The sequence below is a fragment of the Cotesia typhae genome, unplaced genomic scaffold (assembly GCF_013202065.1).
Source record: "Cotesia typhae breed Kobodo isofemale line unplaced genomic scaffold, CoteBio_Ctyphae contig_23, whole genome shotgun sequence".
In the NCBI taxonomy this organism is placed as follows: Eukaryota; Metazoa; Arthropoda; class Insecta; order Hymenoptera; family Braconidae; genus Cotesia; species Cotesia typhae.
The window spans coordinates 2,656,700-2,680,152 of record NW_027423729.1 but is presented as its reverse complement, the minus strand read 5'-3'; the positions used below and the strand labels follow the sequence as shown (position 1 = coordinate 2,680,152).

General features: G+C 30.4%; 2 protein-coding genes across 6 annotated transcripts in view; one reads left to right on the top strand and one right to left on the bottom strand.

Moving 5' to 3' along the window:
• Dpr1 (defective proboscis extension response 1) overlaps window positions 1–23,453 on the bottom strand; it is a 155,343-nt gene that overhangs the window by 5,761 nt on the left and 126,129 nt on the right. For all 3 annotated transcript variants that reach the window (XR_012478762.1, XM_074238965.1, XM_074238963.1), the window contains 2 exons: window positions 839–1,058; window positions 383–480 (listed from right to left, as the gene is read on the bottom strand). Coding sequence is in view for 2 of the 3 variants with exons in the window: in XM_074238965.1 (XP_074095066.1) it covers window positions 383–480; window positions 839–1,058 (318 nt within the window). In the remaining variant the exon portion in view is untranslated. The remainder of the gene's footprint in view (window positions 1–382; window positions 481–838; window positions 1,059–23,453) is intronic.
• Window positions 5,342–7,484, top strand: LOC141524848 (uncharacterized). 3 transcript variants are annotated; one of them, XM_074238970.1, is made up of 5 exons: window positions 5,342–6,099; window positions 6,263–6,510; window positions 6,616–6,858; window positions 7,046–7,329; window positions 7,400–7,484. In XM_074238970.1, the coding sequence occupies exons 1-3, from the start codon at window positions 6,078–6,080 to the stop codon at window positions 6,745–6,747; spliced, it is 402 nt and encodes a 133-aa protein (XP_074095071.1). In that variant the 5' UTR covers window positions 5,342–6,077; the 3' UTR covers window positions 6,748–6,858; window positions 7,046–7,329; window positions 7,400–7,484. The 3 variants fall into 3 exon arrangements, with proteins under 3 accessions (XP_074095071.1, XP_074095070.1, XP_074095069.1); XM_074238969.1 differs by having other exon boundaries at window positions 6,275–6,858; XM_074238968.1 differs by having other exon boundaries at window positions 6,263–6,858.

The following is a 23,453-nucleotide window of genomic DNA, read 5'->3' as shown; positions in this document are numbered from 1 at the left end:
ACATTTGTATTAACTTCAGTATGAATATTTTTTTTTTTTTTTTTTTTTTTTTTTTATTATAAACATTAAATTTTATTAATTGGTTTCATCTGTTGTAGAGTATAAATTTTTTATTGGCTATTAAAAATCTAGTTTTAATTTTTATTTTTATTGCCAAAATAATTTTTAATAGATTGAGAAATTTTATTTTAACAAATAATTTTATTTAAAAAAAAATTATTTGTTTTAGTTCTTAAAAAAAAGTAATCTCAAATTTTTGAGAACCAAATTTGATAGAAAAAAATTGTTCCAGCGTTCAAAAAATGTAAGTTTACGTATTTGGAACATTTTTAATGCTTAAAATATATCTTACACATTAATAATTGAATAATAAATTATTTACCATTGATAACGTGAACGATGACGCTGGCTCTTTTGGCAGTAGTTGGCACACAGCTATAATTCCCCGAGTCGGTCACTCTCGCCGAGAAAATCTTTAATCTGTAACAAGCAAACGTTTGCTGCATTAGATTTTTTGTTGAGGATAAAAATACCTTTTATTTTTTTTTTTTGTGTATAATATATTATGCGCATCATCCAAGAGAACACATTCAGAGGGCTTTATATAGTCGTAGTAGGTTTGCAAAAAAATGAAAAATACGGTACAGCCACAAAGAAGAAGAAAGAGGACCAGACAGAATTAATAATAGAGGGATTACCGAGCAGACTCGGTAATCCTTTTGGTCTATCAACTTTTTTCACTCAAAAAAACATCGTTTTATATTTTCTATTCTAGCAATTTTTCTTTTTATACATATATATATCTTATTATATGATATTAACTTAATTAAATACAGACCTCGATTCAAGAGCTTCGCTCCATTCTGTCTCGACAGTGATTCGTGGCTGTTGGTCAACGTCATTCTCACTTCTCGCGGACGTCACGACCGGTTGGTTGTCACGAAACCAAGCCACCGTTCCCAAGTCATGTGGGCCTTGAGACATACGGCAGTTCAGTGTGAGAACACTGCCCGTTTTAACATAAATATCCCCTTTGGCCATTATTTGCGCCTGAGGCTCTGAAACCACAGAAAAAAAAAACGATGTTTTTTATTTAATATAATGAGTATGATAATACGGAGATAATAAAAGTAAAATAGTAAACCGGATAAATAGTGAGGTTGTTTAGTCTTGTTAAATGTCAAAGAGTTGTTCTCCTGTAGACATAAACACTGGGATATAACGTCATTTGAGAGGACGAAAGCTCCCTCTACTCGTTTACCTAGCAAATGGTGAAAAAAGAAACCCCTTTACGAGTCGAAGAAAAGACATCGTCAATGTCATTATCTTTTATCGCACGGCTGGGAAGTATTTTGACCTTTTTTCTGCTTGTTTTTTCTTCTTATTTTATTTTATCTTTCTTCTCTTTCAACGGCCCTGCTGTTATGCTAGAAACTCCTATATGCTAATCTGCTGACATCACTTTCACTGAATCCGGAGATTAAAAGCGAAAGAAAACTAATGAATGAATATATATGTTGTTTAAATTGATAAAATTTACTTCGGTTTTTTTATACTCGAGATATTTTTTTGCTAGAGAGATTTTAAAATTCGTAAAAAAAAAATTTCTAAATTTCTGATTTAACGTTATATTTATTGAAAATTTTAATCAATTCAATTAAAAAAGTTTCATGTCTATTTATTGGGGTTGTGTAATTCGATTCGAATTCGAGGCGAATAATTCGTAAACTCGAATATATTCGTCCACCCCTACTATTTATTTATTTTTATTTCAGTAGTGAGCAGAAGATTATATTTTTTATCTGGTTTTTGTCGTGAAGCTTTGTTGGTACGGGCTAAATCATCCGAAAAATCTATTTATTGACGTTTTTAAAGTTTATTTAGTTGTGAATGACAGCAATGACAAAGCATCAATTTTTTATTTTTTATTTTATTGACGTGTCCTAAGAAGATTCAATAGCTGCCCGTTTTAGAATAAAAAAACTAATATTGAGTCGGGATTTTTTTTATGGTAGTTTTTTATCGTTCATGAGAGTAATAAAATTAAAATAATGTTATGTCACTGAAAAATTTATTTAATAAAAGGATTATAAAAGTGGATTTGATGAAAATTTATCGGTAATGTTTATGAGTCACGGGCACGGATGATAATAATTTAAACTCTATTGTGCTTCTCAGTAATTTATTATTGACACATACGTGTCGATTTATGTGCATATAATGAATTAATTAGTTACAATTAAATATTTGTAACTGTTTGAATAAATAATATTAATTAAATAGCCTATAAATTAATTATTATGTTTTGTAAACATATATATTTATCATCGTATTAATAGACGTGTCCAATTTATAAATTAATTAAACGGATTTATAACCATAAATTAATAATTTTCACGGTTCAGATAATAAATTGTTTATGCCTGAGATACTTTGTCTGCTAAAAAGTGGAGAAAAAAAAAATATTTAAATTCTTCTTTGGTTTCTACTCTTATTGTGGAAAGTTTGATGAAAAATTTTTCATCGATCGAGATTAAAATTTTAATTATCAATTTAGCCGAGGTTAAAATAAAAAAAAAGTTATTTTAAACGAAGAAAAAAAGTAATCCAGTCTTAAACGTGACTTAAAAATAAACTATGGAAAGGGTGGACGCATCCGGAAGCGGAAGAAAGAGAGGAAGAAAAAGGATGATAATAATAATAAAATATAAATCTATATGTATATACATAATAAAGAAATAGCCGCGGAGAAAGGTCATGGTATAAAAAAAAAGCAAATTAAAATTTTTTACTGGTTAAAGCATGTTCTGAGAATAAAGTTTGAAGAGCACACATTTCAGGTCATGTTTACGTGGCACAAAAAATACGATGCATGCTAAGCATTGTGTAAAACCATTTTTTTTTAAATTTTTATACAAAGGCGAATTTTCACCTCTTTGTTTATTTTTTCCATAATTATAAGAAAAAAAAAATACAATGGGTATGTTTTTTAAAATTAATATCATTATAATATCAAAGCGGAAATGTAAGCCACCTATTTAGTTTCTCTTGTTAGTTTATTGTTAACGGTGTAAAACATCATAAGTTCTCAATGAAATTCTATATTTTATTATTCCAGCAAAAGTTAGTCATAAACTTTGCCAGTAATTAGTTGAAAAAAGCTCTTGAACTTCATTACTAAATAAATAATAATTAATTACAACTTTTCACTGCTTTCGGGGAATGTGTATGTTAATTAGTATGTTTCATTAAGCAACAATGGTTTGGTAGAGTTATCTAAAGTTCAGTATCAGATAAGCCTCTTAGGAACGTCAAAAACATAATTTTTATTCTTTTACTTAATATCTTGAATTTAATTCTTTTGTAACGAGACAATTTAGTACCCATGCGCCCTCTGTTGGAAAATTGCAACACTATCTTTAGTCAAAAAAATTTATACGGGCATTTATGGTTCTACTAGGCCTATTATGAGCATATCAAGTCATATTAGAACATATGAACAAATCAGAAAATTTTTTGTGAAGTAACTTGTTAGTATTGTTAACATTTCTCTATTTAATTGGCTACTTTTATGAAAAATTTATTGATTATATTGTTTGACAGACTGACGTTCAACCTTAAATTTTACTTTACATGAATCCAGATACAATAAAAAAAAAAAAAAAAAAACTAGGTCAATTAATTAAGTCTTTTTAGCTTAATTGTAATTGCATCTGTACATCCGATCTACGGAGAAATAGACGTTGACGTAAAAACTTTTCCAATTGGATTTTTCTCAATAATTATCTCTAGTTAATGACTATTCACCGATATTTGTAATCGAAGTGTCTTTTTTGAAGAGTATTATACGTTAATTATTATACATACAGTTGGTTGGAAAAATAATTTGGATATTATTCATCTACTAAAAAAGTTATGGAACATAATTTCACGATCAAACGGCCAATAGAAAAGTAATTTGGATTATTTCGGAAAAAATAAATTCACCGAGGAATAAATAGATTTTCTATTTCAGCGCGATATTTCACGGTAAATTATCAATAACAGGCGAAAAGTAGTAAAATAAAGCAAAAAGTTTGATAGATAGGAGGAGGAGCAGGAGCGTGGAGTGAAACAAAGTAAAGACCAAAAAATAAAGTGATTTTCTATTCGCGGAACGCCGGGGTGAAGGAATCGATGAAACGAACAGGGTGAATGAGAAGAAGGTTGTACGAGTCTGGATTCGTTAATACTCGTACTGGCACCAGGCACCCGTACTGGCAGACGTTAGTAAAATGGATTTATTACGTTTCCAAGTTGAACAATGTCCGAGGGAAGTTCCTATCACCGGGTGACTTTAATCAAGTTCGAGATGAGTTCTAGCTTCGCGCTACTCACCGACGTGGTACCGATGGAATAGAACTCGAGGATAAATGTCGACTACCTTTATACTTCGTACTCGCCTATCCTGCCTACACCTTTATCCACATACAGCCGAGAGAAGTCCAGAGTCAGAGCAAGACAGACTGAAGCTGAGACTAATATAATGCTAGAAAACAAACTCCGGGGTTTGGTGAATTACTTGGCCAAAGTTCGACCGTACCTTCGCATTCAAGTCCATTCCCACCTTTGTTCCACCTTTTATTCACATTGTCAGAAGCTTTATCTGCTGGTTAGCTCGTTTCTTTCTTCGTTTGACGCTATACATATATAGGTTAGGGTGATTCAAAAAAAAAGAATATTTTTTTTTTCGTTTGGTACTCTGAAAAATAGGTTCCTAGACACCTCTAAGAAAGCCTCTCCAAGCATGAGTTCTTAATTGTAACGGGAAGGTCCTCCTTCTTACAGTTTTCTATTTTTTCTTATTATCAGATAGAAAAATTTATATCTCGCTTCCAACTACTTGAAAAAATATCTTGTTCCTTAGATTTTGTAGGAAATTGAATGCTCTACAAAAAGGTCTCTTACGATTTTTTTCGTAAACCCAACCGTTTAAAAGATATTAACGGTTAAAGTTTGATTATTTTTGGGAAAATTTTTTATTTCTTATGAATTTTATAACTCAATGAAAAAAATCATTATGAATGATGAAACTCATAGTTTTGTAGGAAATTTACTGCTCTATAAAAATGGTCTCTTATGATTTTTCGATCAAGTTGAGCGTTTACGAGATATTCATCGTCAAACATCAATGCATATCAATTTTTCTAGTTTTTGATCAATAATTCGAAAAATTTCAATTTATTCTGTGAGTTTCAAGGAAATTTAGACAAATTTGAGTTTTTATTATAAAAGCAACTCCTATAGATGTTTTCTGTTCAAAAATTCATTTGAAAGTTTTTATTCTAATAATATTTTTTTAATTTTATCTTTAATAATTTAAAATCTTAATCGCGTTGTCATTTATTATTATGAAATTTGTTCAGTGCGTATTTTTAATTTGTTTTTCACAAAATATACATAAAATTTTCGTTCGAGGGGATTTTTGTTTTAAATTCCATTTCTTCTTCTGTTTGTCTTCTGAAACTAACGCCATCTATGTTTTTTACTCTCAACTATCTTCAGTATCTACCCATTTAATACCGTATTTTCAGTGTTCCTAAAACTGATCATCTTGAATACGTAATAAAATAATTCATTTTAAATAAGTCTTATAATCATCACATAAATTTATTTATCATCAATTAACCTACAATGAATAAAGAAATACGTTTTATCGGAATACCTCTACAAAGAATTTCGGAACGTAAGTTACCAAAAGTGAAAGAGGTTATGCGTGTGTTTTTCTACCAACTTAAAATTTTAAAGTATTCAATCAAACAAAGTGCTAAAAATTCAGTTGACCAAGTTATTGAACTGTGGAGAAAAAATTAGATTCCAACTAGTGGAGCTCCTAATGCAGTCAAAAAATTTCTTCGCTATCACAGTCAATGGTTAAAATTACAAAAAAATTTCGATAAAAATTATTCGACATTGTGAGCGAAAAATCCTTAAAAGTGCTTGATGATAATATTAGAAAGTTGTATTTGGATCAAAAATTCGGTACCCATAAAGAGATTCTTTCTAATAATGTACCTGTATCAAACTTAACCACAACTATGATGGGAATAGATGAGAGTAGTAAGTATCTGAGATATTTAATTATTATAAAGTCAGGTAGTAGTGTAACTTTTCATAGATGACTAGATGACATTTGACTAGACAATTTTTGAGTCCTTTCTTAATTATTTGTCATCAAAATGAATAAATTCTATACATTTTCTTCGTTTAATTTATAAAACAGATCTTATTCCAGACTTAGATCAACCGTCTACCAGTCATGCGATTGTTCCAAGTGAAAAATCAGAGTCGTTCTCTACGTATACATTAAGTGGAGTTACAAATTTTGGATCTGATTCAGAGTATGAACCTCCAATTCCGACAAAACGAGCAAAACTTGATGTCTTAACTCCTGAAGTCATTTTTGGACTCGACCGAGCTAATGTCAGCAGTAGAAATGCGATGTTTATTATTGCTCCGGTTTTACTAGCAGTAGGTATTAAAATTGAAGATACAACGCTCAGTTATAGTTCAATTCAACGAGCTCGTATGCTTCAAAGAGAAGACATTGCTAAAGGACTTAATGACAACTTTAAGACACACGATAAATACGTTGTGCATTGGGACGGAAAAATGCTGAATGACCTTGTTGGATCAAAATCTGTGGAACGGCTACCAGTTATTTTAACTGCATTTGGTACCGAACAATTACTTGGGGTTCCAAAATGAATTCTGGGACGGCAGACAATCAAACATCAGCCATTTTATCGACATTGAGTGAATGGGGTATTACTAATTATGTTAAGGCGATGTGTTTTGACACGACGGCAGTTAATACAGGTAACTTATCAATGATAATTTAATCTAAAAAATATTTAATTATTAACGTTCTAGTTTAATTTTTATTGCTTACTGAATTTCACTTTTGAAATTATTGAGAATTATTTACTCATTTGGATTTTAAATATAATCTACAATTTGTTGAAAATATTAAATTTAACGATAGTTATCTATTTTCTTTATACAGGAATTCATAACGGTACATGTAAGGCAATTGAAAAGACTTTGGGAAGAGAGTTAATCTAGTTACCATGTCGTCACCACATTTTTGAGATCATATTGAGAAGTGCATTTGAAGTATATTGGCCTGTGTCATCTGGGCCAAACGTACCAATGTTCGGAAGATTTAAAAAATCATGGGATGAAATAAATAAAACTAATTATAAAGCTGGAATTGAAGATACTGTTGTTGCTGATATCATTTTGGATAAAAAAAATGAAATATCTCGTTTAATTGCACAATCCTTACAGGTATGATTTAACTGCGATTTTAAGAAAAAAATTTTCTTGTTTCTGACAAATTTTTAATTGTTTTTGATAGTTACTACAACCCCGAGATGACTATAAAGAATTGTTGGAATTGTCGTTGATTTTCCTTGGAGAAATGCCTCAAGAAGAAATTTTTTCAAACGTCCTGGTGCAATTCATCATGCTAGGTGGATGGCGAAGGCAATTTACAGTTTAAAAATGTTTCTATTCAGAAATGAATTTAAACTTTCTAATAAAGAATTGGACGGTCTTCGGCAAATTTGTATATTTATAGTTACACTGTATTTAAAAGCTTGGTTTTCATCAACTTCTGCAACAACTGCTGCTGATCATGACTTGCAGTTTTTGAAAAATTTATTCGAGTACAAAAATATCAATTCATTGATTTCTTCAGCAACTTATGAAAAAATGATTTTGCATTTATGGTATTTAAGTGATGAACTTGCCATTTTATCATTATTTGACGATACCGTTTCATTGGAAGTAAAAAAATATTGTTGGAGCTGTTAATACTCGTAACGGTACAGATTCTAAAGCTAAAAAATTTATAATTGATAAAAACGATTTGAATTCATTAACGCAAAAAGTCTGAGTGACTTTGTTTCTAAAAAGTCTTTAAATCTCTTTAAAATCTTTGATTTACCATATGACTTCCTTGATAAAGATATTGAATCGTGGCCTACTAATGACAGTTACATTGAAAATAAAGAATACTTTAACCAATTGAAAGTTGTTAATGATTCAGCAGAACGAGCTGTTGCATTAGTTAGTGAGTATAATCAATGCTTGACAAAAATGAAGAGCAATTCCAATACTTATTGCAAATTATCAAAGAACATCGAAAAAACTACCCAAACTGCAATAGAGGAAATTATTTACAGTAAAAGTGTACCGTTATGTTGAAAATATTGAAAATTATATGGCAGTTGATAATTAAATAAATAAATTCTTCGATAAAAAAGTGAAACACATGTGAAACACACTAAATTGAATTATATATTTAAAAAAATGCACTAATTTTTTGTTTTAATGTAATCAAACATGTCCAAGACTAAAAAAACTAATTAAAAAAATAGTTCATAACATATTTCTATTCATAGAAACTCAAATTTGTCTAAATTTCCTTGAAACTTACAGAATAAATTGAAATTTTTCGAATTATTGATCAAAAACTAGAAAAATTGATATGCATTGATGTTTGACGATGAATATCTCGTAAACGCTCAACTTGATCGAAAAATCATAAGAGACCATTTTTATAGAGCAGTAAATTTCCTACAAAACTATGAGTTTCATCATTCATAATGATTTTTTTTCATTGAGTTATAAAATTCATAAGAAATAAAAAATTTTCCCAAAAATAATCAAACTTTAACCGTTAATATCTTTTAAACGGTTGGGTTTACGAAAAAAATCGTAAGAGACCTTTTTTGTAGAGCATTCAATTTCCTACAAAATCTAAGGAACAAGATATTTTTTCAAGTAGTTGGAAGCGAGATATAAATTTTTCTATCTGATAATAAGAAAAAATAGAAAACTGTAAGAAGGAGGACCTTCCCGTTACAATTAAGAACTCATGCTTGGAGAGACTTTCTTAGAGGTGTCTAGGAACCTATTTTTCAGAGTACCAAACGAAAAAAAAAATATTCTTTTTTTTTGAATCACCCTAATATAGGTCATTCATTTCACTATTTGAAGATTTTTTTAAATTAAATAACTTTTTCAATTAATTTTTGTACAGTTTTAAATAATTTTTTTTTATCATAATATTTTTAAATAGTCAAATATTTCAGAATTAATTTTTAAAACTAATAATTAATAGTTAAATTTTTTTATGCTTAGGAAAAACATAAATTTTAAATCTTTGATCATTTTGAGTCAAGCAGAAAAATTTTTAAATTAATTTATTTGAATCAAAAACAATTTCACAGGTCAAGAAGTTTTCTGATTCGAGAAATGAAATTTTTTACAATAATTATCTTAGTCTAAGATTTGTCTCATGAATCAAGTTAATTTTTTATCAATTAAAAAACAAATATTAAATAAAAAAAAATAAAGTTTGATTTTCGTCAATTTATCGGTATATTGTTTTCACTTAATTTCAATGTGTTACGACTAAAACTAGAGTCGTTAACAATAAGTTAAATATTTATACACTATTAAACAACAGTATCATTCAATTTATTTATTCAGGAAGAACACATGTTGCAGTAAATAAACACTTGAGGTTTGGTGATAAATAAATATAGGAAATAAAAGTGAAGTAAGTAAAGATTGGTAACAATAGCACACATGGAGTGTGTAGAATCGTGGAAACAGCAAAGCTATTATGTGGATATGCCGTGTGCAGTAACTATGGTCTCTCTAATTCGCGTTGAACCACGTAGTCGTGTACCATTCACCGTATATACCCAACAGAACAGTGCATACAGATTACATACTACTGGAGTATAGACATACTACTGGCGTACTAGTGAAGCTAATACATGAGCAAGTAGTGCCAGAAAACGTGCTAGTCTACCAGCGGAGGAGTATCTGCTGTTGCTGTTTCTGGTGTTGTTGCACCACCCAGAACAGGATTTAGACCAGAATAAGAGTGAAACGTAGGTGTAGATGAGATGCCTATACTCAACCTTCTACCTTCTACCTTCCACCTTCTATATAGTCAGAAGGGCGTACAGTTGTCGCGCTTCTCCTCGTACCATCGTATACGCCGGGTACCAGAGTTCGACTCTCGACGCGACCGTCCGTGTATTAATTGTCTCGTTACGCGACGCGTTTCATGGCCCCCGTGTAATTTATGCAGACCGCCGCTTCGACTATCGTGCGCCCAACGTTTTACCCGTTGTTAATCTCCCATGCTCCCGTTATACAATCTACCCCTTTTCATTTCTCGCCCCTACATTATAGTTTCTCTCTCTTCTATCCTCTGTGACCAACAGACCAACCGTCCAACCATCCGACCAACTTTGTTATATTCTCTTTCCAACCGTGAGTATTTACTCTCCTTCTCACTCTCTCTCTATCATCCACTGATGTAATCATTACATCCCCCAGCCCTCGACTCATACACTTCCATTGATTGTTGCTATCTTCTGGATAAAGAGTTATCCTAATTTAAATTCTGTACATGCATCCACAGAGATGCAGATGCAGATGTATTAATGTATAGTAATATCAATATAATAATGCAAATTACAATTTGTTCGAGTAATATTTGTATAATAACCTTATCTTGTTGGAAAACACTTGTGCTAATCAAATAACTAAGTTTTGAATGTCATTAGCATGGTATTTATTTTTTAATTTTATGCTTTGAAAATTTATTATCTCTGATAAAAAAAAAATTAACTTGAAAGAAAAATGTTGACCTTAGAAAATAATTATTCAAGAATTTTTTTTTTTATTTTGAATAAAGCGGAAAAATTATTAAATCAAGAAATTTTCTCTTAGTTTGAGCAAATTTTACTTTATTCAAGGGTTTTAACTTTTTAAGATATAAACGGAAAATTTCAATTTTAAATTGATAAATATAGCTTGTTTATAATGTGATCTTTACACCTTTCAGCGACATTACTTTGCCTGCTAAATTATAAAACTCTTAACAGCGATGTAATAGCTAAAGTGGGATTTTAGAAAGGGCAGAGATAAAGTAAACCGATTCAATTACTTGAAACACTCTAAAATGAAGAGAAACGCAAGAAATAAGTTAAGAATGGAAGTGAAAGGTTGAAAATTGGAGCTGGAGAAATAACCAGGAGTAAGACTTTGAGTATCTGCCATCGCAGGCATTAAAGAAAGAGTCGATAAAAGGAATATGCGTACACACAAAGATGTTTGAACAGCTTCTCAAAGAGATGATGCAGGAAAAGGGGGCGAAAAAATAAAATAGCTGAAAAGTGCAATGCTGAGAAAATCAAATGTCTAAGATGAGTGAAGTAAAAAAAAATATTTGAGTATCGAATAAATTCAAAGTCATGATTTTTTTCTTTACATGTATGAAAATATTTTCAGCTGAAATAGTATTCGTTTTTATTTTTTATTACGCACTAATAAAAGTAAAAATAAAACTAGTGATTTATTTTCATACGTGGAGCAGACTCCCATCACCTAGTTTGCATTCTGTAAACTGAGTTTAATCGATCAGAAAACATATAGTACTTGAAAAAACAACTTCATACCATCCTCTGAATAAGGGCCGCATTGTACAATCCCTATGTACTGTGTACGGCTGACATATTTCTGTCAAAAATAATGAATTTTATGATTGACTGACACGTCGACATTAAAAAATGAATAGCCAAACCGATGACATTAACTAACTATAAAAATCAACTTTTAGCGTTCGTAGTCCTCGGTAGTTTTTATATACTGAAAGAAAAAATTAACTTGATTGACAAGCAAAATTTTTGAATAAAAAAAAATCATTTTTTCTCGAATCAAAAATTTTTAAATCAATCAAAATTTACTTAAACCATGAAAAATTTTTTAGTTAAAAAATTTTTCTACTTAAATCAAGAGGGTGGAGCTCTTCAAAATGATTTTTTTGATTGAAGAATCTTTTAGCTTTGATTAAGTTAATTTTTTTGACATTAGAGTGACTGCAGGTGGGTAGTATCGAATTATTTAGTTTATTTATAAAAAATGATTGTTAATAATGCATAAAATATAAATTCTTTGCCAGTCAATCAGAAGATGAATTATCATTAGTAAAATTCTTATTTAAAAAAAAAAAAAAGCTAAAAGTGAACAGTAAATATTAGGCAACTTTGTCTAAACATAAATGAGATGAGGACACGTGTGCCAATGACGGATGGAGAATTAAGCCGATTACAAGAGAGAAATAGAAACGTGACGACACTACATGGTGAGCTCCACGAATCTACGTATAATCGAGCGATTGTCCTCGCAACCATCACCATCACCACTACTGCCACCCGACCACTATACTAACACAGTCTAACATATCTACAATTTACTGTATAGTACATTTGAAATTTTTCACGACAATTTACTCATCGACTGCGCTGCTCTACACTTTGCTATCCATAGTTTGTAGTATGTGTTGTTATATATGAAAGTCACAAGCAAACGATAAATTGGTGCGAATGCCCAGTAAATTTTCTGAAGCGTGAACTGCACGAGGACCGTCGCAGAAAGCGGATTTTAGTTGAACGTGCAGGCCATTGTTCGCCAGACGAGCTCGAGTGATTTTCATCACCGACAATTGTTCCTTTCTTAAGCCCGGCCTTACTCGTTACTACTCGAGCCATTAACAAGTATTTCCGCGGGGTTACGCTTAAAATCTTCCCAGTTAAATCTGAATCCAAATATGTCTGATATGTTTTGGCAATAGTCGTAACAAGAGTCATGAGTAGAGTTCTACGTCATTGTTTTGAGAGAATGAAGTAGCTAAGAGAACACATGATGATAAACGCAGTTTACCGAAAATTATTGGTTATAGTATTGGATTCTCTGTGGGGAGTGATTGATAATTATTACAATGTCAACATCGTAATTTGAACAAGATTCCTCTATATGAACTATAATGTCGATAAAAATTTATTTTAGAGTAAAACATTTAAGAGATAATAACAATAAGAATTTACCTCTAAATTATGATGTAACATTGTAAAAATGACTCTTTCTTCTCAAAAATCCTCCATGATACAATTCAATAGTAAAAATTACCATGTTAACATAGTAATTTTCCAAGTAATCTTCTTTTCCTACCGTGAATTGCATTTAATTCAGTCTCCTATCGTGTATTCAACAGTTGAACATTTTTATAACTTCAATTAACATAAAATATTCATTGAAAACGTATCCAGAGGAATTTTATCCCGCTATAAACCACATTCAATCCGAAATTTGAATCAGCAAATGATACTAATCTAGCATCAGAATTTAAAAAAAAAATTTTAACGACTTGAAGCTGCTTTCAGTCGATAGAGCAAGACCATAAAAAATAAGACAGAAAAGAACCAAAGCTCTTCAAACCGTGAGATTTCGCATGGAATGCTCCATATAATATATATTATCATAACATTATCCCTTTTTAAAGCCCTTATTACGGTCATCAACAGCATCAGCGGTTCAACAAACAACTGGGTAGCCATCTCGCGTCTCTTTAACTAGATATCCATGTCAAAAGCTTGCTCGAGCTTGGTCTGGGGGCTATAATCGGGGATTCTGGCTCGCGGGCTTCGTCGAGTACCGATTAGCTGCTAGTGCAGCCCCAACAGAAGAGAGATAGAAATAGAGAAAGATATTGGACGCCGAGAAGTGTTGTTCTCTTGTTCTCTTGTTCCTCTCTCTGTCTGGCTTCCTCTTTGCCGGTTGCCGGCGCTGCTACTCACTCATCCTTCTCCCGTTACTCGGTACTCGTTCATTTGCTCATACTACTTAGCTTGTTTTGCCCGAACTACATCATTCGTGGAGGGCACTGCTCTTGCTCCTGTTCCTGTACCAGCTTCAGTTCCTGCTATTGTTCTTCGTGTAGGTGTTACTGGTAGAACGTTGGTGCAGATGTGGGTGCTGTTGTTGATACTGCCCCTGCTGTGTACTACTGATGATCCTCGTTAACGAACGTTTTGCTCACTATAACGAGCTCTTCGGTGCACACGTGCTCTTGTTATTTCTGCGATATCTTTTCAGATGTTTAGCTGGTATTCACAGCCCTATTCTGACCATACCTCTTATTTATAATTTTTACGAGTATGGCTTATGTTAAATATTCGAGGATGCACTTTTTTTTAAACATTTTAGTTGGTTTTTTTACAGATAAAAAAGTTTTATTAATCGACTATCAAATTTGAATCAGAGTTTTAAATGCATCATTGTATTTTTTTTCTGCATTGATATTTATTTAATTGATTATTAATTTTAATGCTTCCATGGGAATAAATTTAATTGATCATTAAATTTAACATGGTGATGAATAAATTCTTTATTAACCATTAAATTTAATTTTTTAGATTTTTGATAAAATTTTTTTTCTGAATCGATGAACATTTGTTGACAGTTAACAAATATTTAATAGAAGTTGACAAAAAAATTTTTTTTTTCAAGTGAATGATCTTGTTTACAGTAAAGTGTGAAGCTTCTTTACAAAAAATTTACACCTTCAATCCAAATATAATAATTGGTTTTTTTTTATTGAAAAAAATTTTATTTTGTTGGAATTTTTTTTCACTTATGAAATAAATTAATAAAAATTTCTAGATTTTCGAAACTATTATAAATAAATTAGATGGAAAGTACAATTACTTATCGAGCCAAGTTATCGGTCATTCCGATTGAGATCATTATAAATTGAATTAATTATGCAAATAAATTGAGATTTAAATATATTAGGCAAGTTGATCCTTGGTAGCTTCAGCCAAAAGTTGAAGCCAAACGAATTTTCCAAGTACAATAGTGAATAATTCGTTTTGCATTTAATTCTTTATTCAAATCTTTTTACTGCTAGGGATATTTTAAATTTGACAATAATTACAAGAATATGTAGTTCAAAATTCATTATCACACAAATCAGAATTGATGACGGTCGAAGTACTGAAGTTTTTAATTGGAACATCAACAATTCAATGCCTTTACCAAAATATCGTAAGTTATTTAACATCATAGAAATTTAAATCATTATATTTCCACTGAAAATGTCACTGATAATAAACAAATGTGTCAAAAATAATTCCAGCTAAAACCCAACTTAATTAACCAATTCCAAAGCCGTAATAAAAATAATAAATAAAACAATAATTTAATATATTGACTACATTTTCAACCAAATAATGATTCCCGTTATTAATTATAAATAATTAATGGCCACAGCGACATCAAAAACAACAAATCCTACTCGAGCTCTTGAATATTAGTAATATTCTAAATGTAATTAATATCGAATATTCCTCAGCAACATGTTTACATAAACTCTCGACAATCACAAATAAACTGTATACTTTATGCAACTAAAACCTTCCCACGTATTAATCATTAATCTCTAATCACTATTGCATTGGTGATATTTGTTTACATCAAATAATAATGACGTCATTATGAAAACAGTATTTAATCATAATAATAACAGCATTTAAAAAAATATGATAGTAATAATAATAATAATAATATATCCAATTTAGATGGTAAGGAAATCATGACAACGATTCCAGATCAAAGAACACGAATAGCAGTAACTGCTGTGAAAGTTTTGTCCCCCTTTAGTAGCAGGAATCTAGTCAGAGGAAAATGTCAAACATATCGATCTCCCGACTGGAACCGAAACTGGAACTGGAATTGCTACTGCTTTTGCTGATACCATTGGAGACAGAGGGCATCCGTTGTATACAGTACACCGAGGATAAATTGACATATATTTTATCCATCAAGTAAATGTACACGATAGCCAAGCTCAAACGTATACAAGAACAGAAGAGAAGTGACTATCGCCGCTACTGTAAATAGATACTGTACTGATATTGTCTCTACTGTATAGTGTGTAGAATATAGAGTATACAGTGTACAGTTGAGTGAATGAGTATATGAAGTGAAGTGATCAGAATCACATGGTGGATACGAGAGTGTCCGACCAATAACTGACCGTATCCACTTGTCGCTTTTGGCGACACTGCTGATTACATTCCTGACTTTCTCACACATCATTACGATCCACTATGATTCTGCCTCTATTGCTTTCATATTTCCATTTTCATCTCTCTCAATCATCTCTCGGATGCTTTACCAATTTCGTAATGTGTATAGTATAGGATTATGTGTATGCGTACACAACGTAAGGCGTGATAAGGTGCTTAGCACCAATCATGGCTAAGTGGAAAGGAATTTGTTTGATGAAGTTATTATTACACTAGTCACAAAAATTAAAAGATATTAGATAATATTTTTAAAAAAATTTTTTTCTTCCTCTTTTATCCTGACAATAGTATATGAAAGAATTTCATAAAATAATGGGAATAGTTGCAACATTTTTGTTTCAGTGTATATAATAATACTCAAGTAATTTTATCTAATAAACTTTCATAAAGATGAATTTTCATTTAACTGACAAGTGGGTTTGTCGGCAGTATATTCTGCAGTAAAAAAAAAAAAAAGTAAATTTATTGAGACATTTTTTAAGTGAATTGATAGATAGTCGATGTGTTACGATAAGTAGTTTTGGATGTTGTAAGTCAGACAGGGCATGGGGAAGTTACTCAAGAAATAGCGAACTGAGAAAATGTACAATGCAACTTTTATTTGAGCTGAGATCGATATGACTGAGGAAAGGGAGAAAGACGTACGAGACAAGAAGAGAGGGCAATAGTGGTGTATGCGGCGACCAAGGACAGAAGGAGCAATGGATTGAAACGAATGAACAGGAAGTGGCCGAGGACGGCAAGTGCCGAGTGGAAGATCTGGCAAGATGGATTTTCCCGCTCAATTGACGGGAACAAATATGAGATTCAAGTCCCCCAGAAATTGTACTGAGGAAATTGATGTGGATAGTCTCATTTTGGTTTACTTTGTTAATTTATTCTTTTGTTTCACTATGGGAAGCAATTTTATAAATTTATAAATTTGTTTAAAATATTTTTGATTAAATTTCAGTCAGTTTGTCAGTACACTGTAATTTTGGTGTCAAATTTTTTTGTAACTGACCAGTCTTTACTTTTAAAACTTTGAAGCTTCCGTAATTTTATAACACACTGACATTTTAATAACTTTTTTAGAAAAAAAAAAAAAAAATAAAACGATATATGTCAAAATAGGGTAAAAGTTATTAAATGATTATTGACATTACTGGAGCTGAAATGTAACAATTATAGGATTGACATTACTTCGTATTTACAAATAAAAAAAAAAAAAAAAAAAAATAACCTCTTTACACTTTTACATTTGTCATCGTTGTATGTCACAAAAATATGAAACTTATATTTTATGTTCAGGAATATTTACATCAATATTGGTTAAATTTATTAACAAATAACTGTTATATAAAAAAAAGTAAAAATTTGAAATTCATGTCATTTGCTATGACATTTCATTTCATGTGAATTTTAACAGTTGACATTCGTCCATAAATGTTCAATGTTATCAAAATGTATTTGTAGCACATTGATATCATTGTCATAAACAATTTCATCTTAAAAACATTTAATTAATAACGGATAAATTAACTACAAATAAATAATATATTTTTGAAAAACTTTACTCAAAAAAATCATTACCATTAAAGAAACAACTGTTTAACAAAAAATTAAAGAAACATAAACTAATCAAAAATATAAGAACAAAATTCAATTACAAACTTTACAGATAAATATTTTCAATAAAAGTCGTAATTGAAAAGTTGAAAAATAAATTTTTGGACAAATATAAAAATGACATAACAATAATTTCTATTCAATTTACCTAATACAAAGAGCACTTTGAAATAAAAAGAAAACTTCGAGTTCAAGCGATTGTCTTTTGAACTTCTATATAAGCACTCGAGGAAGACTAAAAATAAAACTCAATCATGAAAAAGAAAAATAATAAACAACTAACCCATGGTCGAATTTACGAAAATATAAATTATAATTCAAGTTGTCGTAAGAAATACTTTGCCGTATTTCTGTCTTCTTCTCTTAACTTCCCTGCGGATATATTCAGATGAAATGTATGATAGATACGCGTCGATTTACGTTTCGTTTCATCTACTTTGTACAAGTGTCGTTTGCCCTCGCGGCTTTCGCATTTACTCCACGAATTTGTCGATCGTCATGGTAACGGAATAGCACGAAAGCTCGATCGAGAAGAATAAGAGGCAAAAAGCGTAAAAATTCAAAATAAGAAGGGGAAAAGAGTCGAAGTTGAGACAAAAAAGCAAATGTTATATGTTATATTTTATATGTTATATATTATATGTTATATGTAGTATCTACATCTCGGTAGACGTCTATAAAGTAACGAGAAAGCAGCAAAGACAAAAACAAAGAAAGAAGAAGAGAAAATAGCAAGCAAGTACCTTCCAGCATCGTCTCGAAAATTTACTAGGACATCCCCCGAAAAGTACCCGCCACATCAATTCGATTCCGGAAACTCCAAAACTTTTTCGACGTGCAGTGGCGCGACGTTCTCTTCTCATTTACGACTAATTCAAACTCACTCTCACGCTACATTATTTTTCAACAACCCAAAATTAGTATTTTGATGTCTTTTTTCATAGGGAAACAAAAGTGGGGTGAAAATCTCACCAAGTGATACTAAAACTTTATCCCCTATAGTATTAACTGAGTTTATTGAAAACTTTCGTTATTCAGTGATACGAAATTTTTATTTTTTAATATATTTTTAAAGAATTTTAATTTTAAATTACTTAGTTTTAATCAATGATGAATCGTTTTGCGTTTTTCGCAAGTTTCGACTAATAACTAACTTAAAAACTTTCGTATATTTTTGTTCAGAGAATTTGAAAATCATCCTTTGAAACGTTTATTATTGAAAGGAGGTTTATTACTCAAAACAAAATTTAATGTAAAATACAACCTGAAATTTAATAGACGAAAATATGATATGAAAGTTATTTAAAGTAGGTATTAATGTGAAAGTAGCTAGCATTGCAGGGATAGGAGTTAAGTAAAAACAGTTATAATAACTTGAAAAGTAAAGCCGTCAGTTAAAGTTAAAACCACTTGAATAAAATAAATCATTAAATGGTAAACAGATAAATACTTATATTCGAGACGTTCCGTAATTTAAATTGTTTAGAAAGAAGTTGGATAAAGTAAAGTATTAAAAGAGCTCTTTCGTCTGACCTGTAAGCGTGCAAAACATTACACTACCGCCAGTGAGATAAGAATTAACCCATTATGCGAAAACTTTTTTACACTCAAGAGTTTAGCCGGTCGTAGTTAAAATTAGTGTGACTCTCCGGGTGAAAAATTGTCAAAAAAGTCCGCCAAAAAGGATAAAGTAGTAATAGTAATAATAATAACAATAAAAAAAAAAAAAAGTAAAGGAAAAAGATGCTACAGTGTATGAGCCTTCGCTGGAGAATAATGTTTCTGAAAGCGAAGAAGTTAATTGCAACCTGCTCTTATAGAATAACGTGACTTTGATAATTGTTGCTCACAAGTTGCTTTTTCTCGTTTAACTAAACTTTAAATATGCCGTGTTTTCTTTGTACAAAAAAACTTTTTCAAGTGTTATCAGCTTAAATTTTTATCATGAAGAATTGAAGAATCAAGAGTACACACCTCAAAACACTCAGTAAATTTTTTTTTATCATTTCACACTTACACGCTATTCATTTGATTTTTAAATAAAAAAATTTTTTATCAATTAATTGATTTCTTCGATAAATTGAGAATTTTTTGAAATTAAAAATAATAGAACAAGAGTTTTATAGGCTACAATAAATTTAAAAAATTCTTGTTCTATGAATTGACTATATAGTTCTGTTTAATTGCTTTTTTTATAGATTGCAAAATATTTAAAAATATAATTTCAAACGTGGTTGTCTTTTACAAAAATAAATATTAATATAAAGTTAAACTTTTCAACAAATCGTTGCACTTACTTTTATCAAGCTGAGTCTTTACATTTAAATACAATACTTTGAAACAACAACGACAATAATTGAAAAGCTCGAGTCTAAACATTTGACATTAAATAAAATGTCAGGCATTAATTTCCGGTAATTTATATTTGTACATTTATTTGTAAACATCAACACGGCTGTCAGCGGAAATTTCGTTCTACATCATTTCTCATATGCTCAATTGGCCAAAGTATATATTTATATATTATATATTACATAGACTAAGGGTTTCTTCGGCTTCACATTGTACATTGTACATTGCACATTGTAAATTGTATATTATATAATACATACGATATATAATAAATATTGTACATCGCACATTGTATCTGATAGCTACATACACCTCGGTTAAAACATTTATCACTTGATGTCGTGTTCTGAGAATATACTACCGGGTATTAAACGAGCAGTCACTGAGCGAAACTCTAGTCAAGCTGCAATACTTACGCCCTTCTATAGGCGAAGACAAATCAAAATGTGTGTTATAATGTCAGACATTACGACGACTATGACTGGAGACTAGAGACTGCTATGAGAGTAGAGGCCGACGACAGGACCGATATACTATGAATAGAGCGTTACAATTACTTTTCACGGTGAAGTTACTGGAGTAATGCCAGTATCGTTACAATTAGCGCAATAATAATTTCCTCTAATTCTGAAACATTAACCTACTTAACAACCGAATTTTCAAGGGTTTTATATTGAATAATAAACTTTTATGAATAAATATCAAGTAATATTAGCTCGAGTTTTACAAACTTAAAAAAAGTTACCGCAGTTGGTTCTTTTTTAAACTGCTGGTAATAGCCGAGCGCTAATTATGTTAAATGAAAAATTAAATTAATACTCCGTCTGTCGTGGTCTGGAAATTGGTGTAAAATAAATGGAGGCTAATCTTTCAAATAAATTTCAGTATCTAAATGTTGTGATGTATTTAAAATAAGATCGATTACGTACGCATTAAGAAAAAAATTAATTTGATTTAAGAAAAAAACTCTTGAACTAATAAAATTATTTTCAAGTATTTAATCATCTGTAATTTTTTTCAATCAAAAAAAATCTTTAGTTAGAAAATTTTCCACTTGATTTATTAATCAAGTATTTAAATAATTTATTCCAAAATTTATTCAAAAATTTTGCAGAAAACAAAAAATTGAAAAATTAAAATAAATTATTTTTTCATTATCATCTATGGTTTTGTCAGAAAATTTTTTGATGAAAAGTTTTTTGGTTAAAAAATATCTAGAATCAATTTAATAATTTTTTGCGGTGCGGTGTTTAGCTTATAAAGAAACAATACCATTTCTCTGAAGTTTGTAATTCAACATCAATTATGACAAATGATTATTAATTAATAAAAAACATGAATCACAAAAAAATATAAGCAACCTGTTTGTATATTTACCTAGTTACTTACGTAGATCACGAAGAGTAACTCTATTTCTTGGTTATTCTAGTCAGTTGCTCAGTACCAAGTACTCAAAACCAAAGAACCACGACAATGGACAGTGGTCCTCTCTTTCTTCCTTTGGCATTACGAGCGTGTTCATTGGAGCTTGCATTGGATGCAAGTACTGTTACTCTATCTATTCTCAATTCATCCGGACTCAACAAAGCCAGCGAACGAGACTACGAGGAAGACCTGGGATGAGTGCTGTGTAGCTGGGTCGTCGGTTCTATTCAACAACTTGCGTCGATGTCGATATATTTTAAAATTTTTCATTTTATTTCATTTTTTTAATCCTTTTTTTTTCGTCCGTGCCGGGTGAGGATACAAAATAATGAATCCGGGAATAGTTTTCCTCTCTACACCGGGCATGGACTGTTGAACAACCTACACGTGTTCACGACGCTATTCTATCAATAGTATACATATGTCTTTTTTATTTATTTATTATTCTATTTTTAATTCCAATGTTTACTATCGGGTTATAGTTGTTCATTATTTCCCGGATGGAAAGTTACATTTCCCTTTTTTTCAACGTAAAAAAAAAAAAAAAAGTTATTGGATTGAAGGTAAAAATTCTAAAAAATAGAAGTGGATGCTGGTAAAATTGAATGTATCTGCTAATTGAGAGGGGCTTACTGCTGACGACGTACAAGCACGATAGTAACCCCTCGGAATTAATTTTATATTCATACAGGTTAAATATATGTGGGATTTACAAAAGGGCTGAGCATTAATTTATGCTTAATATTTAACACATCAAGAGCTCTTTTGTATGACACTCATCCATTAATGACGTGAAAACTCTCATCATCATCCTCTCCGCAATAATTTAATTAATTATATGTTAACGTTCGGTAAATAACTTTTATTAATTCTGCTTGCCATGCTGTTATTATGTTTTAGCTTTTATTTTGCAAAACGGTATTTCTGACCTGAAAGAGTTTTCATAAATAATTTTAAATTTGACGTACCGAGCTTAACTTTGGAACAAAAAAATAAAAACATAATTGTTAATACTAGTGCTTTTCAGTTAATTAAAAGTCGGTGATGTTGATTGGATAAAACTTTTTGAGAATTATAGACAGGCTTAAAAAAATCCATTGGTTTTTGTTCTCTTCGGTTTTTATAAAACGTCAATACGTATGTAGTGTTTTTAGATGATTAAATTACATCAATTTTTTTGAAGTTTTTATTAACTTTATTTTTTAGTTAAATCTACTCGGAAATATTGAAGAAAATATTCATTTTTATTTTACGAGGTTTTGCTTTCAACGAATGGAAATTATTTTTGGCGGTTTTGTTCTTTGTGGCTTTCGCCAAATTGAGAAAAAATATGGTATTATTTTAATTACTTTTTTTTTTTGGGATTGCTTGCAGTTTTTAGTTTTTCATCAAACTCTGATGTAAGTTATAAAAAAATAAAATTAACGGAGAGAATTCAATATCACCCATCAATTTATAAAATCCACAGTACGATCTACAGATACTAACTTTAATATTTGCAAAAAAATCTTTTCAAATACTAGGCATCAGTCAACATCAATGTAATGAAAATGTTTACTTTTAGATGTTCAATGTTATTTTATCTAATCAAATCAAATAGAATTTTAACCCAGTCTTAAAAATTGATAAAAACGTTTGGTGAACGTCCAAATGTGCATGTTTATAATTAAACAAATCAATATCAAGCTGCAAATTTTATTCCACAGTTTCCTATAAGTCAGATTATTCAATAATTAATCATAGGTAATTTATTTAAATAAATGATTTTTCTGCAAAAAAAAAAAAAATAAATAAATACATTTTTTTTATCAACTAAGTCAAATTGATTTAGAAAATTGTATTTATCACAGCAACAAAGAACAAGTAGAAGAAATACCCAATAAAAAACTGCACCTCAGAATTATTTTTAGCCGGCTTATTTTGCATGACGGTGCTTTATATACAAATGGATTTAACGTTCGATATACTTTTAAAGTCGAATAAATTTAAACTGTCGACTTATATTTCAATAGAAGAACTTATAGGTCTATTGAAGCCATCCATCGGCGAAGAATTGACGTCTGAAAGTTT